Source organism: Halichoerus grypus, chromosome 10 (assembly GCF_964656455.1).
Source record: "Halichoerus grypus chromosome 10, mHalGry1.hap1.1, whole genome shotgun sequence".
NCBI lineage: Eukaryota > Metazoa > Chordata > Mammalia > Carnivora > Phocidae > Halichoerus > Halichoerus grypus.
In genome coordinates, this window is record NC_135721.1 from 2,389,398 (window position 1) to 2,412,606 (window position 23,209).

The following is a 23,209-nucleotide window of genomic DNA, read 5'->3' on the forward strand; positions in this document are numbered from 1 at the left end:
TTCCTGGGACTCTCTAGGCTTCGACCACTGTTCAGCGGTTCTTCCGGTTACTCTGCTCGCACTGTTCCCGCCTCTTCCCGTGCGCCGTCGGGATTTGAGGCGCTCTCGCGAGACTTAGGCCTCTTCCTAGGCCGGCGCTCTCAACAAGGTATGGCGGCCTCCTCTCGGTTGGACTTTTCAGCCAACTCGGAGGAAGCCACGTTTCGGAGTCCGCCCTGGACCGGCGGGCCCTGCTCAGCGGGCGGGGATACGGCCGATTACCCAGGCTGTGTACCCCGATGGCTTCTGCGGGGTGGTGCGGGGCCGGGGGCCGGAGGGGGTCTGCAGCTCGGGGCCGCGGAGACCTCAGCTAGGACGCTGTGTGCTTGCAGGAGAAGGCCATGTTCAGTTCGAGCGCGAAGATCGTGAAGCCCAATGGCGAGAAGCCGGACGAGTTCGAGTCCGGCATCTCCCAGGTGAGGGGGGCAGGGCCGGCGCCCCGACGGCGTGTCAGCCCCCGACCCGGCTCCTGTCCTCCCCCTCCCCCCCGCGCGTGTCCCCTTCCGCGGCGGTGTGTCCCCCCCCCCCCCGGCCCGGCTCCTGTCCCCCCCCCGGCGGCGTGTCATCCCCTCCGCCCATGTCCCCCCCCCCGGCGGCGTGTCCCCCTCCGCCGGCTCGTGTTCCCCCCACCCCCCGTCCCCCGGCAGCCTGTCACCGCCCCCGCCACCCGCGGGAGTCCCGGCGCGCGTCCCTCCGGGTGGAGGCGGGGGCACACGTCCGGGAGGAGCCCACGAGTGCCGGTCCCTGAGGGTCCGCTCCTGCTGTTTCCCCCTAGGCTCTCCTTGAGTTGGAGATGAACTCCGACCTCAAAGCCCAGCTGAGGGAGCTGAACATCACGGCTGCCAAGGTGAAGTTAGCTGTCCTGGGGGGCGGGTGTTCTCTCCGCCCCACGCCCGGGACGGCTGCTTGTCAAGAGTGTCTGCAGATCACGCTCGGGAACTTGCATCCTGGCTCGTGAGCACGTGTCCGAGCCACCGGGGCTGTTGTGCAGGGCTGGGCTTGCAGGATTGGGGGTGTCAGCGGGGCTTCCTGGCCGCTGCGCTGTGGGCTGGGAAGGGGAGGCCTGCCGCAGTGGGGCAGGGAAGTGGGCAGAGACAGAGGGTTTCTGGGGCTTGCTCCTCTCTGACTTGGCAGTGCGTCTGCGCCCGCACAGCGTCACCTTCGCTCCGCACCTGGTTGCAGTGTTCACTCTTGCACTTTCCGCAGCAGTTGCACGGTGGGCCTGGTGTACGGATGATCGGGAGTTAAGTTTCCCAGATTCCTGTCTTTGGCTCAGAAGCTGCCCTGTATTTGCACAGATGGAGAGTTTGTGCAGAGAACAGCCAGCCTCATTTTGGGTTGCAAGCAAGTTTGTGTCCTGCAGTGCAGTGTTAGGCTTGCATCCTTTGGCAAGTTCACGGACTTGTGTGTGTCAGATCTGCCCCGCGAGAGGAAGATGGACGGGGGGGTTGTACCGGCCGAGGACAAGGAGCTGGAAGGTGATTTTTTAAAGGACCTCTTAGGACAGAGGTGTCTAGTGCACATGACTGATAGTGTTCGCGTTGAGTGTTTCACTAGGGTTGTACTTGAATGGAAAGAATGGAGGTATGAACTAAAAATAATGTTTTTTTTTTTCTTTAGGAAATTGAAGTTGGCGGTGGTCGGAAAGCTATTATCATCTTTGTTCCCGTTCCTCAGCTGAAATCTTTCCAGAAAATCCAAGTCCGGCTAGTCCGTGAATTGGAGAAAAAGTTCAGTGGGAAGCATGTTGTTTTTATCGCTCAGGTATCTGTTGTACTGTTGAATGTTTTACTGTGGGAATTTTTAAAAATCACCATGTTTGAGGGGGAAAAAAAATCACGTTGATTTTGTGCTTGCAATATATCAAAAAGATGAAGTACAGTTTTGGTGTTTAATGTAAAAAGGGTTTTTATGCCCATAACGGCAGAAATGTAGTGGGTTGTTTACAGAGAAATCAAACTAGATGTGTGCTTGGTCTGAGCCGAGGTTTTTCTGCTTGCGATCCACACTGGAAGTGCGTCACTTGTGGACTTTGGGAGGCGAGCAGAGGCCAGGGAATCTAAGTTCAGATCTGGCCTCGGTGCTAACAGGTCTATGGGAATGAAGGGCCAGACCGATGAGGAATTCAGTAGTGTTCCGGCTCGGTAGGCGTGTTTACTCCACTAGGCAGCGGGCCTCACAGTGTGGTCGGTGTGCAGGCTTCAGGGGATCAGTAGGAGCTACTGAGAAATCAGGAGTACATCAGAGGATTTCTCAGCTTGTTTGCTTGGGGTTGGTTGACTTTCACACACTTTGAATTTATTTTGTTACTGCCTTTTTTTTTTTTGGCTTTTAAAGCATTTTGACAGTTCTTAGTTTTCTGCCAACTTAAGGTTTTTCTTTTTTTTTTCCATGATAATTTTTACCTTACAGAGGAGAATTCTGCCTAAGCCAACTCGAAAAAGCCGTACAAAAAATAAGCAAAAGCGTCCCAGGAGGTGAGTATTTCATCAGCATCAAAAAAGTGTACTGTAGGGGCATTTGGATGGCTCAGTGGGTTAAGCATCTGACTCTTGGGTCTCCGCTCAGGTCATGAATTCAGGCCCTGTGTTGGGCCCACTTTAGGCTGTTGGGCTCCCTGCTGGGTGTGCAGCCTGCTTTTAAAAAAAAATAAAGTGTGTTGTAGACCATTTACTACTGACTTGATTTGCATGATTTTTTTGTAGTAAAAATAGCAGTAGGTTTCTGAAATTAAACAGTGATAGTTTAGGAAAGCGGTTCACGTGGGAATTTTTACTGAGTAAAAATTGTGTTCTTTGTAATTATGTATAAATGTATTAAAATTCTGGAGGTAAGAATTACGTGTATTTACATAGGTAGCATAAAAATAGGTCACTGGTATCTCAAAAGGTGAGACTCTTTGCTCCGGCTCTCTGGGCAAAGGGTAGGAACAGTGAGGGGATGGTTCGTGTAGTGCGGGGGGGTTAAACGCACCAGATGTAGTACAGGTGTGCTGGGAGGTGTCTTTCACTTCTCATTTTTGCTGTGAATTAAGGCTAAGAAATTAGGTGGATTTTCCTGTTGCTGATGTTACAGGTTGAAAGTGTTCCTGCAGTTGTAGATGCCAGTGGACAATGTTCTTGAAGCTTGACTTACAGTTTATCTGAATAACTCAGATATTGAGCGTTGTTGGCTCCTTGATCTGGGCCTTTCGGTGTTTTGTGAAGTGTGGTTTCACAGGGTTGGATTAGTGGATCCCTGCAGGCCCTGCCCTGGGGACCAGCTTGGGAAAAAATATTCTAGCGTCTCTTAACTGCCAGATAGGTAACAAGCGTATCCAGTCTGGACTTTGTATTACTTTTCCTAAAAGGATAAGGAAAAGTGATCCAGGGCTTGGAAAACTGCTATTTCAGCTCGTGCTGGTAATGCTGGGATTTTAAAAACTCAGTCTTGTTTGTAAAACCACTAGGAGTTCGTGATGGGACTCTGGTGCTGTGGCCAGATGAGTGGTGGGGGAGACTGGAAGGACAGGTGCCAGAGTTTCTGGAACTTGAGACGTACAGTTCAGTACTTTGAACCTCTTTTTTTTTTTTTTTTTTTTTAAGATTTTTTATTTATTTATTTGACAGACAGCGAGAGAGGGAACACAAGCAGGGGGAGTGGGAGAGAGAGAAGCAGGCTTCCTGCTGAGCAGGGAGCCTGATGTAGGGCTCGATCCCAGGACCCCGGGATCACAACCTGAGCTGAAGGCAGACGCCCAACAACTGAGCCACCCAGGCGCCCCTACTTTGAACCTGTTTTATGGGCAGTTGGAGTAACATAAGAATTTAGGGATTTTTTGGTGTTCTGGATAGTTTGTGAGACACCAAATATAGGAGATAACCAAGCGCATCTAGTCTGTTAGAGCCTGAGTTTGTACTTCAAGTATGAAAACAAACACTGGCTTTGCATCCAGTGGACTCGCCCCTCCACAGCCCCTCATCCCAAACTTGTGTTTTCCACATTTTCTCAGTGATGATGTCACTGGGTTCCTGGTGACCTAGTCTCCACATTGGAGGCCTTCTGTTAACGGAGGCCAAGCTCTGGGCGGCAGGCATGGCGGTTCTGCCACTTTGCACTGCCTGCAGACCTCTTCCTTCGTCAGTGCCTCGCTTTCTCCTGCACAGGTTAGATTCGGAGATTTACTTGTGTGGGTTTCCAGACTGCGGCAGGGTTTCTGTTACTTCTCCTTTGAGGCGTTCAGTTCTCTGGCTGGTGATATTAGAGCTGCATTGCCGTGGCTCCCCCTTGTAAAGACGGTGTTGGCATCTGAGAGAAGATGCTAAGGCTAGCTTTGATGCCATTCGGATTTGTCTTAAAGGAGACGACAAATTCAGTATTTGTGTGCCTTCCTGGTAATTTAATTAATGGGCAGCAGTGATCAGTGAGGCCATCTGTGTCATTTGCTTTCTGGAAGGTGATGGAGGCTTTAGGAAGTGGATTTCCCTTGAGCTTGCTCAACTCTGTGGCCGTGGAACGGTAAGACCTTTGCAGGCGTTCGAGAGCCCCTAGAAAGTGTGGTACGTGTAGGAACTGCTGGATCTAAAATGCAAATGAGTGGAGTGTAGTATCCCATCTGCTGAGGGTAAAACGACCTGGGTGAGTTCCCTACTATAAGGTCGCTCTGTAAACACTGGAAGTAACCACCTCTTCACTCTCTCATTCTTGGCATCTTGGGGTACACGGCAGATAGCCCCATAGTTTGGAATTTGTCGAATCTTGCTGTTGTCAGGCAGCCAGATAGAGATAGGTTGTGAACTTGAAGTGCCACCAGGAGAGGAGTGAGGTCACAGCAACAGTTTGTGTGATGGGGTGAAAATGGGGGCCCAGGCAGGGCTGCATCGCAGAGCTGGTGATAGAGCAGTGCCTCCCTCCTCCTCGAGAATGTGAAGGAATCTTGGAGGTGTTTTGGAGGCCATGGAGAGCTCTTGAAGGATCTTTTCCTAATAGGTTGGTGATCACATAAGTTTTAGATTAATTTGACAGCATTGGAGAGGGATGGTTTTGGAGATAAGCGAGTAGTAAAAGGGCTCCTGTAGCGAGTTGGGGGAGAAATCGTGAGTGAAGATAAACCTGAAGAGGTGCGTGAAAGTGAAAGACCTCATTAATCTCCCCTTTCCTGGAGATGATCACCTGGAATGGCTTGGTGTGTGTGTGGTTTGTAAGGTTTCACGTTTGATATACCCTGAGCTTTTGAAATAAACAGGCTGCTTGTTGCCCTGTCTGGTTTGGCAGGGGCTCTGGTGTGATCCATTACATGTACGTAGCCTGTTTGAAAACTGGTGTTAACTTGGTTTCAGAAACCTGGGGTTTGCTGTTGACGTTTTTGACTTGAGGGGCTCCCAAGAGGGCAGGCCTTCCCTGATGTCTTACTTTTGTCACTGTATTCTTTCAGCCGCACTTTGACAGCCGTGCACGACGCGATCCTGGAGGACTTGGTTTTCCCCAGTGAAATTGTGGGCAAGAGAATCCGTGTGAAACTGGATGGCAGCCGGCTGATCAAGGTTCATTTGGATAAAGCACAGCAGAACAACGTGGAACACAAGGTAAGGGGTGGCTCATTGCCGGAAGCTTCAGACACAGATGACGGGGAGAGACAGCATAACCCATCTCCATGTACCATCAGAACCAGTGGTAGTAAACTCAGCCAGCTTTTTTTCCATCTGGACCTCAGCCCACTTCCCTTCGGATTATATGTCAGGTTTTATAGTGGGGGATGTTTTGAAAATCAGGCTTCTCTGCCTTTTAAATTATTAGGAAAATAGAAGTAAAATAATTCCTTTTAGTAAGATGGTATATCCTTTGGGGGTGGGATGGTAGTGTTAGAATCCGGGAGGACTGTCCCTTCGCTTCATTCTTGGTGAAGCGTAGCAGATGTGGACAACTCCTGGGCTCCCTCATGGACTCTTGTCTGTGTGGCCCAGAGGAGCACCAGGCTCCAGCACCACGGTGTAGACAGAGCCCTGTCCCGCAGCATTGTGGGTGAGCTTGTCCCCAGGCTTGTGTCTTCCTCATCTACTGAGTAGTACCGGTTGCTGAGGGGAAAAACCATGCAGGACAGTCTCACAAAACCGTTTGGCTTTAAGATGAAAGTGTGTGCTTAAAAGTTCTGTGATGAATTCTTTCTTTCCTTGTAGGTTGAAACTTTTTCTGGTGTCTATAAGAAGCTTACAGGCAAGGATGTTAACTTTGAGTTCCCAGAGTTTCAGTTGTAAACAAAAATGATTAAATAAAACTTTCACAGTATTGTTTCAGGCGTCTTTTTCAAAATTTCAGCGATGTCACTGTGTAACTGTCTACATTAGCAGCAGCTCCCTGCGTAGGCTGGAAGATTTGAACAGAGAGGGTGCCTGGGGGTTATACCAGGCAGTTAGATGCACGGGAGGGATATATTTGTATCCGGGGATGTTGTAAGAGGTATAATCCTATGAAATTGCCCCAAGTGGCTGAGTATTGGCACTTGGACAAGTTCAACCTCAAGACCACACAGGTACCGGAGCCGTGGATGACAGGATAACTTAGCCTACGGCCTGGTCCCAGCGCCGGGCTCTCCCCGAATGCTGGGTCTCCTGGGAAGCCTGCCTAAAAGTCCAGCCTAAAAAAAATAAAAAATAAAAAAAGTCCAGCCTAAGAGAAAGGACAGGCTTCAGAAGCATCTGAAATCAGGCCAGCAATGGCTCCTTGGAAACTGTGTGATAGAAAGTTCTCCAAGAGCAAAATCTGATAAAGCAGTGTTCTCGCTGAACTTTTTTATTATGAAAGACCCACGTACAGAATTTACCATTTTATCCTCTAAGTTCAGTGGCCGTTAGTGTACTTGTCTCCGCTGTGCAACAGACCCTGGAGCGCCTGATGGTGTCGGAAACTGCCGGTGCAGCAGCCCCTCGTCCCTCCTTCGGATTCCCTGAGTTCACACATTCACCATCGGTCCTAGGTAGACGGGACCAGTCAGGTGTGAGGAGATGAGACATTTTAGTGTACGTGTAGCCGCACGACTACTGAGTGGAAGCACAGCCGATGATGGGCTTGCGTCTTCCCTAAAGGGTGTTCGGAGAAGCCTTTCATCCACATGGCGGGTCTAGCGGACACCTGGTGAGCTGTGTTCTCGTCACCCAGCGCGAGCCGGTGCTGTCTTACCGACCCTGTTGAATCTGCTCCCACCCCCTTTCTTTGCTGGAGATTTTTGAAGCAATAGACATGTGTTAAGTTTAGGAGTCTTTTTTTAGCAGATAATTATTAAAATCCAGTATCAAATGAGCCAGTTTTTAATTTTAATTTTTTTATTATGTTCAATTAGCATACATCATTGATTTTTAATGTAGTGTTCAACGATTCATTAATTGCGTGTAACACCCAGTGCTCATCACATTATGTGCCCTCCTTAATCCCCATCACCTGGTTACCCCATCCCCCCTCCCTTCTGTGACCCTCAGTTGCAGTTCCCGGAGTCCAGAGTCAGGGTTTGTCTCCCTGTCTGATTTCTTCCCATCCAGTTTTCCCTCCCTGCCCCTGTGGTCCTCCACGCTATTCCTTATGTTCCACAAATAAGTGAAACCATATGATGATTGACTTTCTCTGCTTGACTTATTTCACTTAGCATAATCTCCTCCAGTCCCATCCATGTTGATGTAAAAGTTGGGTATTCATCCTTTCTGATGGCTGAGTAATACTCAGTTGTATAAGTGGACCACATCTTTATCCATTCATCTGTTGAAGGGCATCTCGGCTCTTTCCAGTTTGGCTACTGTGGACATTGCTGCTATGAACATTGGCGTGCAGGTGCCCCTTTTCACTACATCTGTGTCTTTCACTACATCTGTGTAAATACCCAGGAGTGCAATTGCTGGGTCATGGGGTAGCTCTATTTTTAACATCTTGAGGAACCTCCATATGTTCCAGAGTGGCTGTACCAACTTGCATTCCCACCAACAGTGTAAGAGGGTTCCCCTTTCTCCACAGCCTCGCCCACATTTGTTGTTTCCTGTCTTGTTAATTTCTGCCATTCTAACTAGTGTAAGGTGGTATCTCACTGTGGTTTTGTATTTCCCTGATGGCTAGTGATGTTGAACGTTTTTTTCATCTATTAGCCATTTGTATGTCTTTTGGAGAAGTGTCTGTTCATGTCTTCTGCCCATTGAAGAACCAGTTTTTTAAGTTGCTAAATCACAAGACATTAAACCAAGTTTTAAAAAATTAATCACATGGCTTTCACTAAAACTAGTATTTATTCGTGTCCACTTAAAACGCTGTGTTTATAACCATATGGGTGCTCTTTTACTAGTGTGCATTCTATACTATGTTAATGCCCACACACATACTGGAGATAACCTGCTCAGAACTTCTATTTGGTGGGCTGCACAACGAAATAGTTCAGGGACTAGTGTGCTAAACGTCACCACAACTTTCCTTAGTAAACTTAGTAAACTTGCTGTTACACAGCTGAACAACACAGGGACCAGGGGCACTGACCCCTATGTCGTTGAAAATCCACTTCCTCCGAAACTCAACTATTCCACTTACTGTTGGCTGGAGGTCTCAGTAAAATGGTTAGCACATTTTGGCTGGCTCAAGTCAGTGGAGCATGCGACTCTTGATCTCGGGGTTGTAAGTTCGAGCCCCATGTTGAGTGCAGAGACTACTTAAAAATAATAAAATCTCTAAAGTTATGAGCAAATTTAGTGTCACACTGTATTCATTAAAAAGAAAATCCATGTATAAGTAGATCCTCCCAGCTCAAACACGCTGTTCAAGGGCCAACTTTAGAATATTCTTGAAGGGCTAGATCTTAAACCTGCAAGGATGGATGTGCATCATTTATTATAGAAAGTGATTGTGTTTAAATCTTCCTTTTCCCTCCTAGTTGTGTATCAGCTCTGGTCTTTTCTCCCCGACTGATAAAGGTATACGAAGTTGCAAAGCTCCTAAGGAGTAGAACATTTTGAGCTCTTCTGAGGCACTGAGATGCATAATTTTAGATCTCTAATATTACACTTGATATTTATAAAAATCTATAACCAAACAATAAAACCACCGGTCATGGCAATAAAGACCCTTCAGTTCCAGGATGGCCCTGGTTACGGAGACTCCTGTTTGGAGAAGCTGCTGGTGCCCTCAACTCTAATCAATACAGCAGCAGCGGTGGGTGAGGGATAAGGAAGGTTGGTCTGAATGCCTCTTTGGCAGTTACATTTTTACCCAAAATTCTACACTGATACGATCAAGTTCATGCTCTGTGGGAACGTATTTAAATGAGACTTCCATTTCGTTTAGCGGCTACCTGCTCCTCAAGCAGCCTTAGCACCCCACTGAAATGGGACAAAGCGCTGCGCAGTCTTTGGTCGTGACCTGACAGCCCAGCACGCCCCACGGACGGTTGCTGTTCTGCTCGTGTTATTCGTAACTGTCTGGTGGTTTGCAAGCCTGGGGCAGCCGAGATGGGCCAGTTAGGGCCTGAATGCGGCGCGGACCAGCGGTCATGTTGTAGTCCACTGCGGTTAGGGTCTGCGCCCAGGCGCGTTACGGTCATTGCGGGGCTGGGGCTGCCGCCTTCCGTGAGCTGCCTCGTTTCTGTGACTTTACTTCTCATTTGTAGGACGGAGGACTGGCCTGGACTAGCTAGGTTCTTCTGGTGGGAAAGTTCTAGTTCTTCCAGTGGGAAAGGTCATGGCCCTGAGTCAATCAATGCAGACTCCCTCTCAGCCCCTGTCAGGGAGGTGCGTGTGCTTAACAGAGTGCCTGGCACAGAGTCAAAACTTAATGTTTGTTGAAAAAATATATGAGCTTTCTGGGGTGCCTGGGTGGCTCAGTTGGTTGGGCGTCCGACTCTTGGTTTTGGCTCAGGTCATAATCTCGTGGTGGGGATCAAGCCCCGCATTGGTCTCCACACTCAGCGAGGAGTCTGAGACTCTCTACCTCTCCCTCTGCCCCTCCATCCACTTGAACTCTCTCACGCTCTTTCTCTCAAATAAATAAATCCTTTTTAAAAAAAGTTTTATTCTTTTTTTCAATTGGTTGCTTTTTCCATTTCATGCTGTGTGGCTTTCCCGAAGTCTTTCAATGCCCCTGGGCCTCGGTGCCCTCTTGGTAACTTGAGGGGGTTGCAGCAGGATAAGCTCTTAAAATCCCCGCCCGCTTAAGGGACACGGTCTGTGAGGTGGTATCCGAGCTGCGGTCTTACATCAAGGACCTGTCAGGGAGGCACAGAGATGACATGGCTGTGTGTGTTCGTGATGGGCGTATTTCAGACAAGATGTTATAGTTAGTGGTCAGTATATATCGATGACTTTGGTGTAATTAGGATTATCGACTCACAGCTGCCCTGCTCGTCACCATCAGATTCAGCCCTGATTGAATGGCGTACCAGCACCTAATGAAGACGGGGGTACGGCTCAGATCCCGTTAGGTCGTGAAGCCGGCTCCATGCCCGGTCCTCTGGTAGACCCAGGAAGTTACGGCCTCTGCCCTCGAAGGCCCGCAGTGCCCAGCGGGCGAGGCAGACACGTAAGGCAGTCAGGAGACAAGGCGGCGTTGACTTCTGTCACTGAAGGGGCGCTTAGAAGGCTTGCTTTCCTGTGGCTCGCCGAGTCCGTTCCTTTGACTTAGGTTTACCCCGAACGAGGTGCGCAGGAACGGCTTGGGAGGGAGCACACAAACACCGAGGACCCGGCCCAGGAGCCCCCGTGTGGAGTCACAGTTTCCAAGGAACCATTGCTGTCCCAGTCACGAGCTGGGACAGCTGCCCTTGCTGTTCATCTTCATGCTGTTTTCCTGCCGCAGGAAGCCAGCTCGCGGGCCGCTCACCTCGGGCCCGTTGATGGGCCCGACCGTGTGGTTGCATGGTTGCTCCTCACGGCTCCCAGGGGCTGCTGTGTGGCCAGGTGCGACGGCCAACAGGTCTTCCCCTCCTTCCGTCAGGGGTTAATTTGTTGGCTTTCGGTTCCTGTGCTGGAGCAAGAGTGTGGTCTCGTGGGGCGTCCGAGGAGGCGGGGAGTGAGAGGTGCAGGACAGCGCCACATGATTTGTGAGTGCCCGCGTGTCAGGCGCTGCGGTGGGCCACCTGCTCTGTTGGGGCCAGGCCTTGCAGCGCCATGAAGGAGGGAGCGGTTCGCAGAGAGCGGTCCCTGGACCAGCAGCCCCAGCATCGCTCATCGCCTGGGAACTGGTTAGAAATGGAGGTGCCCAGATCCCCCCACCAGCCGACGGACTCAGAAAGTCTGGGGTGGGGCGCCCGGCGGCGTGTGCTTTCCGAGGTCTTCTGGATGGTTCTGGTGCACACTCACATTTGAGACCCCGTGATCTTGGGTGCTGTAATGACCTTGGATGGCACGATGTGCTCAGGTGAGTGCGTTCACATCGTCTTGCTGGCCAGCTACCCTGGGAAGCGGAGCTGCATCTCCCGGTGCGCGCGGCGGGCTCCCGCTCTGACATGTGGGCACTGGTGGGACCGTGTCCGCGAGGGGCCAGTGTACTGAGAGGATGGGAGGCCCAGTGCCGCTCTGCAGTGTCAGGGAACTCCGGAGAAACGGAGCCGTCAGGCAGGGAGGGGTGGCCCAGGTTAACGTCCTTAAGGACAAAGTATCCAGAGCTACGAGGCCTGGCTGGGTGACCTCCAAGGAAAATTCCCGTCCAGACACAAATGGGCTTGATCTGGCTCTTGGGTGCAGATTTCTCCGTTATCTCTGAGAAATGTAAATAGTCCCTGGGAGCCGAGCCAGATTCTCATCCTGACCCGCTGAAAGCAGCCAGGCTGCTCGAGAGGGCAGAGCTCAGGAGGAAAAGCCTGCGCCCAACGGCACGACTTCTGTGCTCGTCAAGAAGAAACAGGGAAGGAGGGAAAGGGGGGCAAGGGAGCCAGAGAAGGCCCGAAGGGAGAAGGACCTACTGGATTCTTGTGACTTTTTGGTGCTTATTTGCAAGGCAGGTGTACACATGATTTCTAATTGAAAAACGGTTCTAACTGACAATCTACTTGAAACAGGTCAGTTAGTATAATATTATCACTTACTCTGTAACTGAGAGTAATTCTCAGGTTTGGACACTTTTTTGAAAAACCCCTGAACAGTTCGGGACACAAACCAAAAGATAAGTGCCCCAGGTCGGTGGTGAGACCGGGGGAGGGTGGGACACAGCCTGGAAAGCACAGCTCTAGGGAGGCAGGGTGGGCCCCGACCTGGCACGTGCCCCAGCTGTCATCTTGGGCAAGTTAATTCTCTGCCCTGTCTCTTGAGCTCTAGCCGGAGCACAGGTGGCTGGCTGGCCGGGCTGGTTTGAGGACTGAGTTCGTGGCTGACTGAGCGGTCCTCACTGGCGCCCGGCTGCTGGGCCTTCACCCCAGAAGGCATTCAGCGTGGGCCGAGGGGATGCACCCCCACGACACGGTGCGGGACCAGTTACGACTGCTGTCTCGGACCTCGGATCAGGAGCTGTTGGAGTAGCCAGAGGTGACTTTGGGATCTGGCTACGGGGCTCCCACGTGAGCACTCTGGCCATCTGGGGCCTGGTTATTCTTTGCGGTGGGGACCGTCCGGGAAACCGTGGGACATTTAGCAGCATCCCTGCCCCTGTCCCCAGGAGCCGGTACTCCGCACCCCCAACCCCACGGTGTGACAGTGTCTCCAGAGTTTCGCCACGTGTCCCCAAGCAGGGAGTGGGGGCCAGGTGAAGCTGAGTTGGGGTTGTACTCCTTCGGATGTAGGTGGGTTAAGTTGTTCTGACACCTGCTACGACACGGATGAACCTTGAGGACATGACGCTCTGTGAAATAAGCCAGTCACGGGAGGACAGATACTGTTGGATTCCAATTACATGAGATACTTAGAATAGTCAAAATCATAGGAAGCCAGAGAGTAGTGGCCAGGGGCTGAGGTGGGGGTGTAATGGGGATTCAGCAGTATGCGGACAGAGGTTCAGTTTCACAATATGGAAAGAGTCATGGAGATGGACAGTAGGGCCACGGGACATTAGGAATGTAGTTAATATACTGAACTCTACACTAAAACGTGATTACGATGGTAAATTGTATGTTATGTGTATTTTATCACAATAAAAAAACCCTTAGGGGCACCTGGGTGGCTCAGTCGTTAACTGTCTGCCTTCGGCTCAGGTCATGATCCTGGGGTCCTGGGATCGAGCCCCGCATCGGGCTCCCTGCTCAGCAGGGAAGCCTGCTTCTCCCTCTCCCACTCCCCCTACTTGTGTTCCCTCTCTTCCTGTGTCTCTGTCAAATTAGTAAAATCTTTAAAAAAACAAAACAAAACAAAACAAACCCCTCAAAAAAACCCTTAAATCAGTTGGGTATGTTTGTGTGGGTTCTCTGGTCTGTCCCACTGTATCTTGAAACTGGGCAGACTGATCCCTCCTACTTTATTCTTCATCTCAGAGTTGTCTTAGCTACTTGCTTCCTTTGTCTTTTTATATAAATTTGAGAATAATCCTGTCTCTATCTACAAAATGTCTTGCTGGGATTTTAACAGGAATTGTGTTAAGCTTGCAGGTCACTCTGGGGAGAATCGGTGTCTTCCCCGGGTGCTGAGCCTCCCAGTCCGGGAGCGCGACTTGGTTTCTTAGAGCTGCTGTGATTTTCCTCATTGGCACCTTGTGTTTCAGCACTTAGATCCCAACATGTTTTGTTAGATTTACCTCGAGGCATTTCATTCCTTTGAGTGATCGTGATTTTTGATTTCAGAGTCTATGTGTTCATTGCTAACTTTTAGAAGTACGCTTGATTTCCGTATGTTCATGTTGTGCTCTGAGCCTCGCCGAGCTCCCTTCTGGGTTTTAGGAGTTTTTGTAGACTCCTTGGGATTCCCCAAGCAGACAGTCATGTCATCTGCAAGGAGGGGCTGTTCTGTGTTTCTTTTCGGACCCATGTGCCTTTTGTTCCTTTCCCACATCTTTCTCGCCGTCTGGGACTCCCAGCACCATGTTGGATAACTGGTCTGAGTGGGTGTCCTGGCTGTGTCCTGATATTAGGAGGGAGACGTTCAGTCCTTCCTGAGTATGATGTTACTGTCGGGTTTTTGACATAGATGCTCTTTATCAAGCTGAGGAGGACCCCCCGTCCCTATTTTTCAGAGGGTTTTTATCATGAAGTGGTGTTGAATTTTGTCAAATGCTTTTTTGGTACCTATTGATATGATCATGTGATTTTCCATTGTGCTAACAAAGGATGGTTGATTACATTGGTTGACTTTTGAATATTGACCCAGCCTTGCATCCCTGAAATACTCCACTTGGTCATAGTGTATATATCTTTTTTATATATTGCTGAATTCTATTTGCTAACATTTTGATTTTTTTATCTATATTCATAAGGGTTATCGGTCTATACTTTTCTTTCTTTTTTTTTGTACTGTCTCTTGTTTTGGTATCAGGGTAACACCAACTTCGTAAAATGAATTAGTAAATGCTCCTCCCTCTTCTTTTTCCTGGAAGAGGTGTGTAAAATTGGTGTTAATTTTTCTCTGAAAGTTTGGTAGAATTCTCTGTGAAGTCATCTGGCCTGGAGCTTCTTTTCTGGCAGTTTTAAGTTACAAATTCAATCCCCTTAATTGTTAGGGGGCTGCTAAGCGGTAGGTTGTGTGTTTCCAGGAAGTGGTCCATTGGGTCTAAGTTTTCAGATTTATTTATGTTATTAGGTAGTTTTAATAAAGAATCCATTCTTTTTCATGGATTTTGTGATGTATGTGGAATTGGACAGTTTTTTTAAAGATTTTATTTATTTGTCAGATAGAGAGAGAGAGCACAAGCAGGGGGAGGGGCAGAGGGAGAGGGAGAAGCCGGCTCCCCGCTGAGCAGGAAGTGCGACGCGGGACTCAATCCCAGGACACCAGATCATGACCTGAGCCGAAGGCAGACGCTTCACCGACTGAGCCACCTAGGCATCCTGAATTCAAAAGTTTTTACAAAATTTGTGCTCTGTTGTGACTTCTTTCAGTCTAAATAAAAATGCACTTTTGAATGTAGCCTTTTGTGATCATAATTGTATGTCTGTATCTTTTTCTTAAAGAAGGCCCCTCCGCTCATCGGGTAAGAGCCAGGAGCCAGATCCACCCACCCCAGAGACGTGTTTTGCCTTTACGTGAAACATCAGTTGGTGGAGTGAGTTTGGGTCTCGCATGGGTTAGGTCTCGACAGGCAGTAGACAAGCAGGGAATGCCTTGAAGTGAAACCCTATATGGAGGGCATGGAAGGAAGCATGTCAGCCACATTTATTTCTGTCTGATGTGACACCCAGTGATGGCTTTTCATGCTTTCCTCAGCGCCCACCATACTCACGCTTGCTTTTTCAGAAGGAGAAGAGAAAGAGAACAGAAGAGACACAGAAGAGTCGGGCTGGGGTGCTTGGGGTGAAGAGCTGCAAGGCCGTCTCCGGCGGGTCTGCGGCCTGACCCCGGGGCTGCTTCCAGCGTTCCCACACTCTTACCACCGCCCTCCCCCAGGACAGCTGATGTATTTCAAACAGGAAACTCTGCAGATAAGGCTGCAGACACCAGCCTGATTTGCTGGGCAGCCTGACAGGCCAGGCCGTGCTCGCCTGGCCTGTGGGGATCGCGGCCTCTGTAAATAGCAGCCATGAGGCTCCCGGGCGCAGTGTCCTCGTGGGTTCCCGACGGTCAGGACGCCCCCTTCGCCTGACGTGCGCTGCAGGTAGGGACGCTCTGCCCGGTGACCCGGCAGCCTCGGGGAGCAGGGCGGGAGTCCGCCAGTCGATGGGAATACACTGAGCTAGGAAGGCGAGGTTCCAGACGCGGCCAGAGGGAGGACTCAGGTTGAAGGGGGGCTGGGAGTCTGTTCCTTGGTCCCCACGAAGGATGGGGTCTGTCAAATGGATCTGGCTCTAGAATTCCAAGGTCTGATTAATTCAGGGGCTCATGGTGGAAACTTCATGGGGCTGGCTCATGAGGAGGACTCATGAGGAGCAGCCTTCTCAGCTCTGCACAGGGTCCAAGAGGTTCAGCCATGTCTTCCCAAGCCCCCAGTGCCCGTGTGAAAGGTGGCCCTAGCACCAACCGCCTGTCCCCGGGGAATGTCCGCCACCTGCGGGTGGGGCGCCGTGGGCCGCATCAATAATCTGTACTCATGGCCTGTGGCTCTGTTCTGGCTCAGTAATGCGGCAAAGGCAGGACTGGAGTGGGGGCCTCTGGTCTCCCAAACTGGGTAAGACTTGGTGTGACGGGGGCCCTTCCTCCCCCGCTGGCTGTCACAACCGGCCTTCCAGGCTGAAGTCAGGTTGCTTAGCAATTTAAAAGACAAAGTGGGAAAGCCGCCGCACGTGCATAACAGGACTTCTGATCTGATGGGAAACGCTCTCCTGGCCGGGCAGAGCCGAGCCCGGGCTTTCGCCGCGAGCTTTCATCGCGTCTCCAGCTCATCTACGAGTTTGAGAAATCTGGAGGCCGTGAGAGGACAGACAGATGGTTCGCGGAAAGCTAGGGGAAGGGCCTCTTCCTCCTTAGTGTGTGCCCTTCGGGTGGGCCCTCAGGGAGACCCCGTGTCACTGTGCGGAGCAAGCAGCTGGGCGGGGGGGGAGTGTCCATCCGCAGAGCTCCCTGGTGCTTCCAGATGTGGTTCTCCAGCTATAAATGCTACAGATGTTTAATGAAAATGTAGCATTGTGAGTTTGGCAAATCATACCACATTTTTTTTTTTTTAAGATTTTATTTATTTATTTGACAGAGAGACATAGCGAGAGAGGGAACACAAGCAGGGGGAGTGGGAGAGGGAGAAGCAGGCTTCCCGCAGAGTAGGGAGCCCGTTGCAGGGCTCGATCCCAGGACCCCGGGATCATGACCTGAGCTGAAGGCAGACGCGCAACGACTGAGCCACCCAGGCGCCCCTATACCACATTTTTTTACTTTGTCTATTTCATTCTTTTTTTAAAAAAAGAGAGAGAATTTCATTCTTACAATGAACTTCTACTAAGAATTCCAAATTGAATTTCCCCTGGGAAACCCTGGCTTCCTGCGCTGAAGGGAGGGTGGGAACCTGCTGGTCTCTGGCTGGATCAGGATGTGGTTCTTAAAGAGGGCCCGGTGGCGGGCCTCCGTTTACAAACGGAATTCCTCTCCCAAGAGGACAGGGAGGAGTTGGAACTCCTGGGGGCAGGCCTCCCCCGCCCCCCGCCCCAGGGCTGCCCTGCTCTCTGCCCCGGAGATGCAGAAGGTGAGCAGGTGAGGGCTGAGGGCCGCAGGGAGGGGTTTGGGCTGCGTCTTGTGCGCCTTGTGCGGGGCTCTCTGCTGGCCCTGCACCTCCTTTCTTGGGAGGTGGGGACCACTGTCCCTCGAAGCCGAAGCCGTGTGTGGGAGCACAGAGTCCTGCTGAGCAGCGTGGCTGTGTCCTGACTCAACCATTTCTAGCTGGAGAGGAAACTCCCAAGTCAGCTTTTGCCACCTGAGACATTTAAAAAAATCTAAACCCCATCTGCATCCACAAACACCAAGAAACAAGTATCTGTAGGCTCGAGCCCAAATGTAGTTGGATCAAATGTTTATCATGACTTTTTAAAATTGAGATATAATTGACATACAACATTATATTATCATTACTGTTAAGAGCTACATTCTGGAGAGAACCCACATTTGCCTCCAAATCAGCAGCTCAGCTCCTTTCGGTGAGAGACACACTGTGGCAAACAGGCCCGGCTGCTCCTTTGTCGGGAAACCCTTAGGCATTCCAGGACCCGACGGCAGGGCCAGGACGGATTGCGAGGCCATCCAGCACCGGCCGTGTGTCCGAGGCGCCGGCCCCGGGAGTCCCATGTGAATCTAGGCATGAAGAGCCCTCGAGGAATGAGGAAAACCAGTAGCCGAAGAGAGCATTAAATTCCAGGTGTTGCCGCTGTGAACTTGTATGTTCATTCATTCATTCCTTCACGCATCCTTTTGTTTGCTCAGTTCAGTGTCTGCTAAGCTCCTGCCCGTGGCCCCCAGCGCTTTCCCAGCTGCAAGCGGTGGTCACATGTGACCCACTTCCAGAGCAAGTCCCTGGCACTGGGACCCAAGGCCCAGCGACAGGGGAGACGTGAAAGAGGCAAAGCTCATCCTTGCAGACTGTAGGCGAACTTGCATGTCTTTTTCCTTCTCCTTGGAGCTGCTCACTTGTGTGAGCACCGGCAGGCCGAGCGCCAGCTGGGAGGTCCAGCTGGGAGGGAGCCTGGCTGTCCAGACCCCAGTGGCTTGGGCCTCGTCACCGTTACAGCGAGAAGCCAGGTCCAAGGTGGTTTTGGGAATTAAATAAGGTCTGTGTGTCCATGTCTGGTAGTAAATAGTGGCTCCTTTTCTCTCTCCCACACATGAAATAACACACAGTAAAAGCGCACGGCCATGGTGATGTAAGGAGGCGGGTGGGTCCCGACTCTGACGGCTGACAGGAGCAGGAGGGAGAGGTCAGGTGCGTCAGGAGGCCCCAGGTCCGACCCCACCTTCCCCACCTGCTAGTGGGGTAACGCTGGGCAGCTGACTTCACTTCTCTCACCTCTGGTTCCCTGACCTGTGAAATGGGCGCGATGTGCTGACCGCGGCCGGCCTTCTATTGTCCCCCGTCGAGGGGGACCTGCCCGTCACAGTCTGTCCCGTGCCGCCGCCGAGGGGGGCTGGGTCCCCGCTGCAGGGTGTCCCAGAGCACACGCGGGTTCTGCCTGCGTCCATCTCATGGAGAAGCTGCAGGAAGCTGGGGGCTGGGCACAGAAGGTCTCGGCTCAGAGGCCCCGGCTTCCTGCGCCTGGAGCCACCGCGGGCCGCGGCCCCCTGCCTGGGGACGGTAGCATCACGGCTGTCTCCGGTGCGCACACGCCCCTCGCGGGCCTCTCTGTGCTTCACCCAGCTCCTCCTCGAACTCGCCTCTCGGGCTCTTCCCTCCCCTCTAAGATGACACAGGCCGGAGACGGACACGTGATGAGGCCAGGGCACTGGTCCGGGGCTGCCAGACGCACAGCTGTCCCCAGACCCTGCACCGTGTGGACGTCAAAGTCTCAGGTGGGGGCTCTCTGGGTGCTGCCGCCAGGACCTCCTCTCTGGCCCTGAGGGGAGAACCGGATGCCTGATCCCACGGGGACGCAGGGCCAGCTGTGGCCTCCTGTGCCTTCCGTCCCGTGCCACACGCAGGGGTGACGGGTGCTGTCTCGGCGACACACGGACCGATGAGCTACGGCTGCACGTGAGCCCACGGCCTGATGCTGAGTAGAACGGGCACGCTCAGAGGCCGCACACACGGCTGGTGCCGGGAACGCTCCAAGCCAGGCACACTGCACAACTTTGTTAAGAACACACTGGTGTGGGGCGCCTGGGTGGCTCAGTCAGTTAAGTGACTGCCTTCGGCTCAGGTCATGATCCCAGGGTCCTGGGATCGAGCCCCGAATTGGGCTCCCTGCTTGGCGGGAGGCCTGCTTCTCCCTCTCCCTCTCCCCCTGCTTGTGTTCCCTCTCTCGCTGTCTCTCTCTCTGTCAAATAAATAAATTAAATTAAATAGTATAACCATGCTACTAAAAAAAAAAAAAAGAACACCCTGGTGTGTAGGAAGGCTAGGAAGCCGCAGGAGACACGCGTTCACAGCCCAGGAGTGCAGCTTCAAGGGCTATGGGGGGGTCCTGGGCGCGGGGACCGCGGGGGGCCGGCCCGTCCTGGGAGCTGGCTGGGCTCTCCCATCTGTTCTGGGCGGCGTGTCGGGGTTTCCGTAGCACCACACGCGTGCCTTTGTGCGTCTGACGTATCAGCCACAGAGAAGCAGAGGCGAGAATCTGGCGGCCGTCAGGATGGGAGTCCAGCATGGCCAGGCAGGGGAGGCGAAGGTGGGCCCCCGAGGGAGAGACCCGAAGGCTGGGAGGGGCCCCGACAGCTCCCTGCGCCCTGGCCCCGGCCTGCACGCTGTCACTCGCCGGCCCCGGTGTCTGAGTTCCCGTCACTGAGTCCCCTTCCTTGGTGCAGGAGCCAGCGTCCCGCAAGCGCTCGTGATGAAGAGGGATCTGGCTCTGATCGGCCTGGCCTTCCTGTGGCTGCTTCCGGCCGGACGTCCTCAGCAGACGGCCGAAGAGGCCTGCTCCCTGCACATTCTCGTCCCAGGCCTCAAAGGTAACCCCAACCTCAGCCTCCCGAGCGTGGCTGAGGCCCGAGGGCTGGTGCTGCTGCCAGCTCAGGGTCTGAGCAAGGTGTGCCTCAGTTTCCCCATCTGCCAAATTCAGGGTGGACTACATAATGTCTGCACTCTCTTTGGCCAAGGGATTCTGTAGTTCTGAAGCTAGCCACTTATCTGCACCTCCGCCCACAGGGACCCCGTAAAGGCCGCTAACGTTCGTTCCAGGCACCACACACACTACCTCAGATGACTTTCAGAATGAGATAATCTCGTCTGGTCCATTTTGCAGATAAGGACATTCAAGGCTCAGGGACATTCAGCGACATAGATAATCGATGAGCGACGGAAATTGGGTCACACAGCTACGAAGCCCGGGCTCTTCCACTGGTTCCTGAGAGCTCTTAATTTTTTCTTTAAAAAACAAACAAACAAACAAACAAACAAACCCCAAAGCTTTTCTCTCGTTGGCTTTCCTATAATTTCCTTCCAGGGGGAGCTTTGCTCTGCAGAGCAGATGTGGCGGGGGTGGGCACCAGCCCCAGGGAAAGTATCGGCCCTCAGACGGGCATCTTCGTTTAGAAAAGTCCCTGGTTTCTCCATAGCACAGGCAAGAGATTCCAAAACCTTGTAATTCCCAAGCAGGATCAGCTCCACAATTCGAGGGCCCAGTGCAAGATCAACGTGGGGACCTCTTGTTCAAATGTTATAAAAAAAAACCTTTGAAACAGGGACAGGGTCATGCCGCACATGGGGCGGGCGAGCTTGGGCCTCCTACTCTAGGAGCAAGAGGCCTGGGTGAAGAGGGGCCGGCCCGAGACTCACTCCCCAAATTCCCTTCTCTCCCTCCCTTCCCACTTGGTCTACGTGGACCCGGCCCCAGAGCCTGGTCTCTGCCAGATGGTCCTGTGGTGGGGATGCTGCCAGGTCTCCTTATGGAGACATTGGAGGAAGCAGACTCACATTTAGGGGCTATCGACCCCTGATGAGAATGACCGCCACCCAAGACAGAGCCGGGCGTCTCCAGAGACCAGGCCTTTGTGAGGGCAGATGGGGCCGGTGAGGGCAGGTTCCAGCTGAGGGCGGATGGGGCAGGTGGTCTCGGTGAGCAGGACGGGGGGTGGGCTCCTTGGAGGACAACAACGCCAACGCAGACCCTGCTCCCGAAGGCTTGTCCTCTAGCAGATGAACAAGACATGTCCCCAGGTTGTGCGGAAGCTGTGGGAGGATGTTTTGGGGCCTCGGAGCATGCATTCCAGACACCCTGATAAACAGCAACATTGCTCTGTAGTCTCGATGGCCACAGTCTGTCCACACCAGAGGGACAATTCCAGTAGAGTAACTTTTTTTTTTTAAAGAGTTATTTATTTGAGGGGCGCCTGGGTGGCTCAGTCGTTAAGCATCTGCCTTCGGCTCAGGTCATGATCCCAGGGTCCTGGGATCAAGCCTCACATCAGGCTCCCTGCTCCGCAGGAAGCCTGCTTCTCCCTCTCCCACTCCCCCTGCTTGTGTTCCCTCTCTCACTGTGTCTCTGTCAAATGAATAAATAAAATCTTAAAAAAAAAAAAAAGTTATTTATTTGAGAGAGAGCCAGTGAGCTCGGGGCAGGGGCAGGGCAGAGGGAGAGGGAGAGAGAGAATTGCAAGCAGACTCCACACTGAGCGCCGAGCTCTATCTCCCGACCCTGAGATTATGACCCTAGCCAAAATCAAGAGTCGGATGCTTAACTGACTGAGCCACCCAGACACCCCGAGAAACTTCTTATCACACTTACTGAAGTCCTTACAATCTGGGTGTCTTGTGTTTATCTCCAGCTTCACTGAGGTATAATCGATAAGAAAAAATTGCATATGTTTAAGGTGACAGCTGAATTCACGGAAACCTTGCGAAGTGACATCACTTCACATCATTCCCGTTCTGTGTATAGGGGGTGGGGGCGAGGACTGCGGGGGTCTTGTTCTGGCCCAGGAACAAGGGGCCCCGACTAACACACACCTTCAGGGACTTTGCTCCTCTGAGACATGACTTAGCCGCTGGGGCCTGCTTCCTCTCCCGCCGCGGGGTGACCTCCGCTGTAGAAGCAGGTGCTCGAGAGCCAGGAGCGCCCACGGCCCTTCCCCAACTGGCCGCAAAGACGTCCAAGTACCTGAAGTGTGTCTTCCTGGCTGGGTCGCCAATGACCCCAAATGCCATTGAGGCAAAAGCTTTGTGCCATAGATCATCATGTGACTGGCAGGGAGGCAAGCCAGAAGTAAATTCTGGCCGCGTATTCTTTGCTTCTTTGAGGGAGGAGGGAGCAGGTCGTCAATGGCGAAGCATGAGATCGATGCTTGAAATGTCAGCCTCTCGTCGTGGAGAAATGACTCGTCACATAGAACTTTATACGGCTCATCGGCCCCAAATCAATGTCTGATAAAGGAAAGGATGTGGGGAGAGGACACTGGGCTCCCTGGGCAGACAGTATGGAGTGTGCGGGAGTTTTGGGGGAAGAGCTTATAGCAGTATGGTCCTGGGGTTCTCACCAGCGGGGACACAGCTCTGAGTGTCCCCTGAGACCAGCAGCCAACAGACCCTTCGGGCCCTGCCCACGACGAGCAGCACTTGAAGACAGCTTTGTTCTTGAGAGGCACACCCAGGCTGGGCTCCAAGGAGGAGGCCAAGGTCACTAGGAAAGAGTGGGACCAGGATGCATCCCGCCACTGATGTCTCCCGAGCGTGGGTGCGTGGGGCTGGATGCAGCTTCTGCAGCAATCCCCACCTGCTGTCTTCTAGGACACGGTGCGCCCCCTCCTCGGGCTGGGGGGCTTTATGCTGCCCAGGTGCTCAGGAGGCTCTCTGCCTCCGGGCTCTGGACGCCCCCACCACAGGGACCACAGGCGAGCTCGGGGCGCCTGCCCCCCAGTACTGGCCGAGACAATCGCCCGTGATGCAGAATCTTGGGGAGAACAGTGAGATTTTCTGATGATCTGAGAGAGACAAGACCCATGTGAGGTGGAAGTCTTGTTTTTAAAGGAGTGGTACTCCTCTTTCCCCTTAGGAAGACGCCTTGTGGGGCACAAGGTAACGCTTGGTGCGGCTCAGGGAC

At 52.4% G+C, this 23,209-nt stretch overlaps 2 protein-coding genes across 5 annotated transcripts in view; both read left to right on the forward strand.

The window, feature by feature from the left end:
• Positions 1 to 6,303, forward strand: RPS7 (ribosomal protein S7). Of its 2 annotated transcripts, XM_078055916.1 has the most exons (8): positions 1 to 148; positions 372 to 455; positions 815 to 886; positions 1,338 to 1,517; positions 1,660 to 1,803; positions 2,452 to 2,516; positions 5,453 to 5,603; positions 6,195 to 6,303. In XM_078055916.1, the coding sequence occupies exons 2-8, from the start codon at positions 381 to 383 to the stop codon at positions 6,270 to 6,272; spliced, it is 765 nt and encodes a 254-aa protein (XP_077912042.1). In that variant the 5' UTR covers positions 1 to 148; positions 372 to 380; the 3' UTR covers positions 6,273 to 6,303. The 2 variants fall into 2 exon arrangements, with proteins under 2 accessions (XP_077912042.1, XP_035959319.1); XM_036103426.2 differs by lacking the exon at positions 1,338 to 1,517 and having other exon boundaries at positions 2 to 148.
• Positions 6,304 to 15,577: 9,274 nt separating this feature from the next.
• Positions 15,578 to 23,209, forward strand: part of COLEC11 (collectin subfamily member 11) — a 32,180-nt gene continuing 24,548 nt past the window's right edge. For all 3 annotated transcript variants that reach the window (XM_036103417.2, XM_078055919.1, XM_036103418.2), the window contains exons 1-2: positions 15,578 to 15,705; positions 19,980 to 20,123. In XM_036103417.2, coding sequence (XP_035959310.1) covers positions 20,006 to 20,123 — 118 coding nt within the window. In that variant the 5' untranslated portion in view covers positions 15,578 to 15,705; positions 19,980 to 20,005. The remainder of the gene's footprint in view (positions 15,706 to 19,979; positions 20,124 to 23,209) is intronic.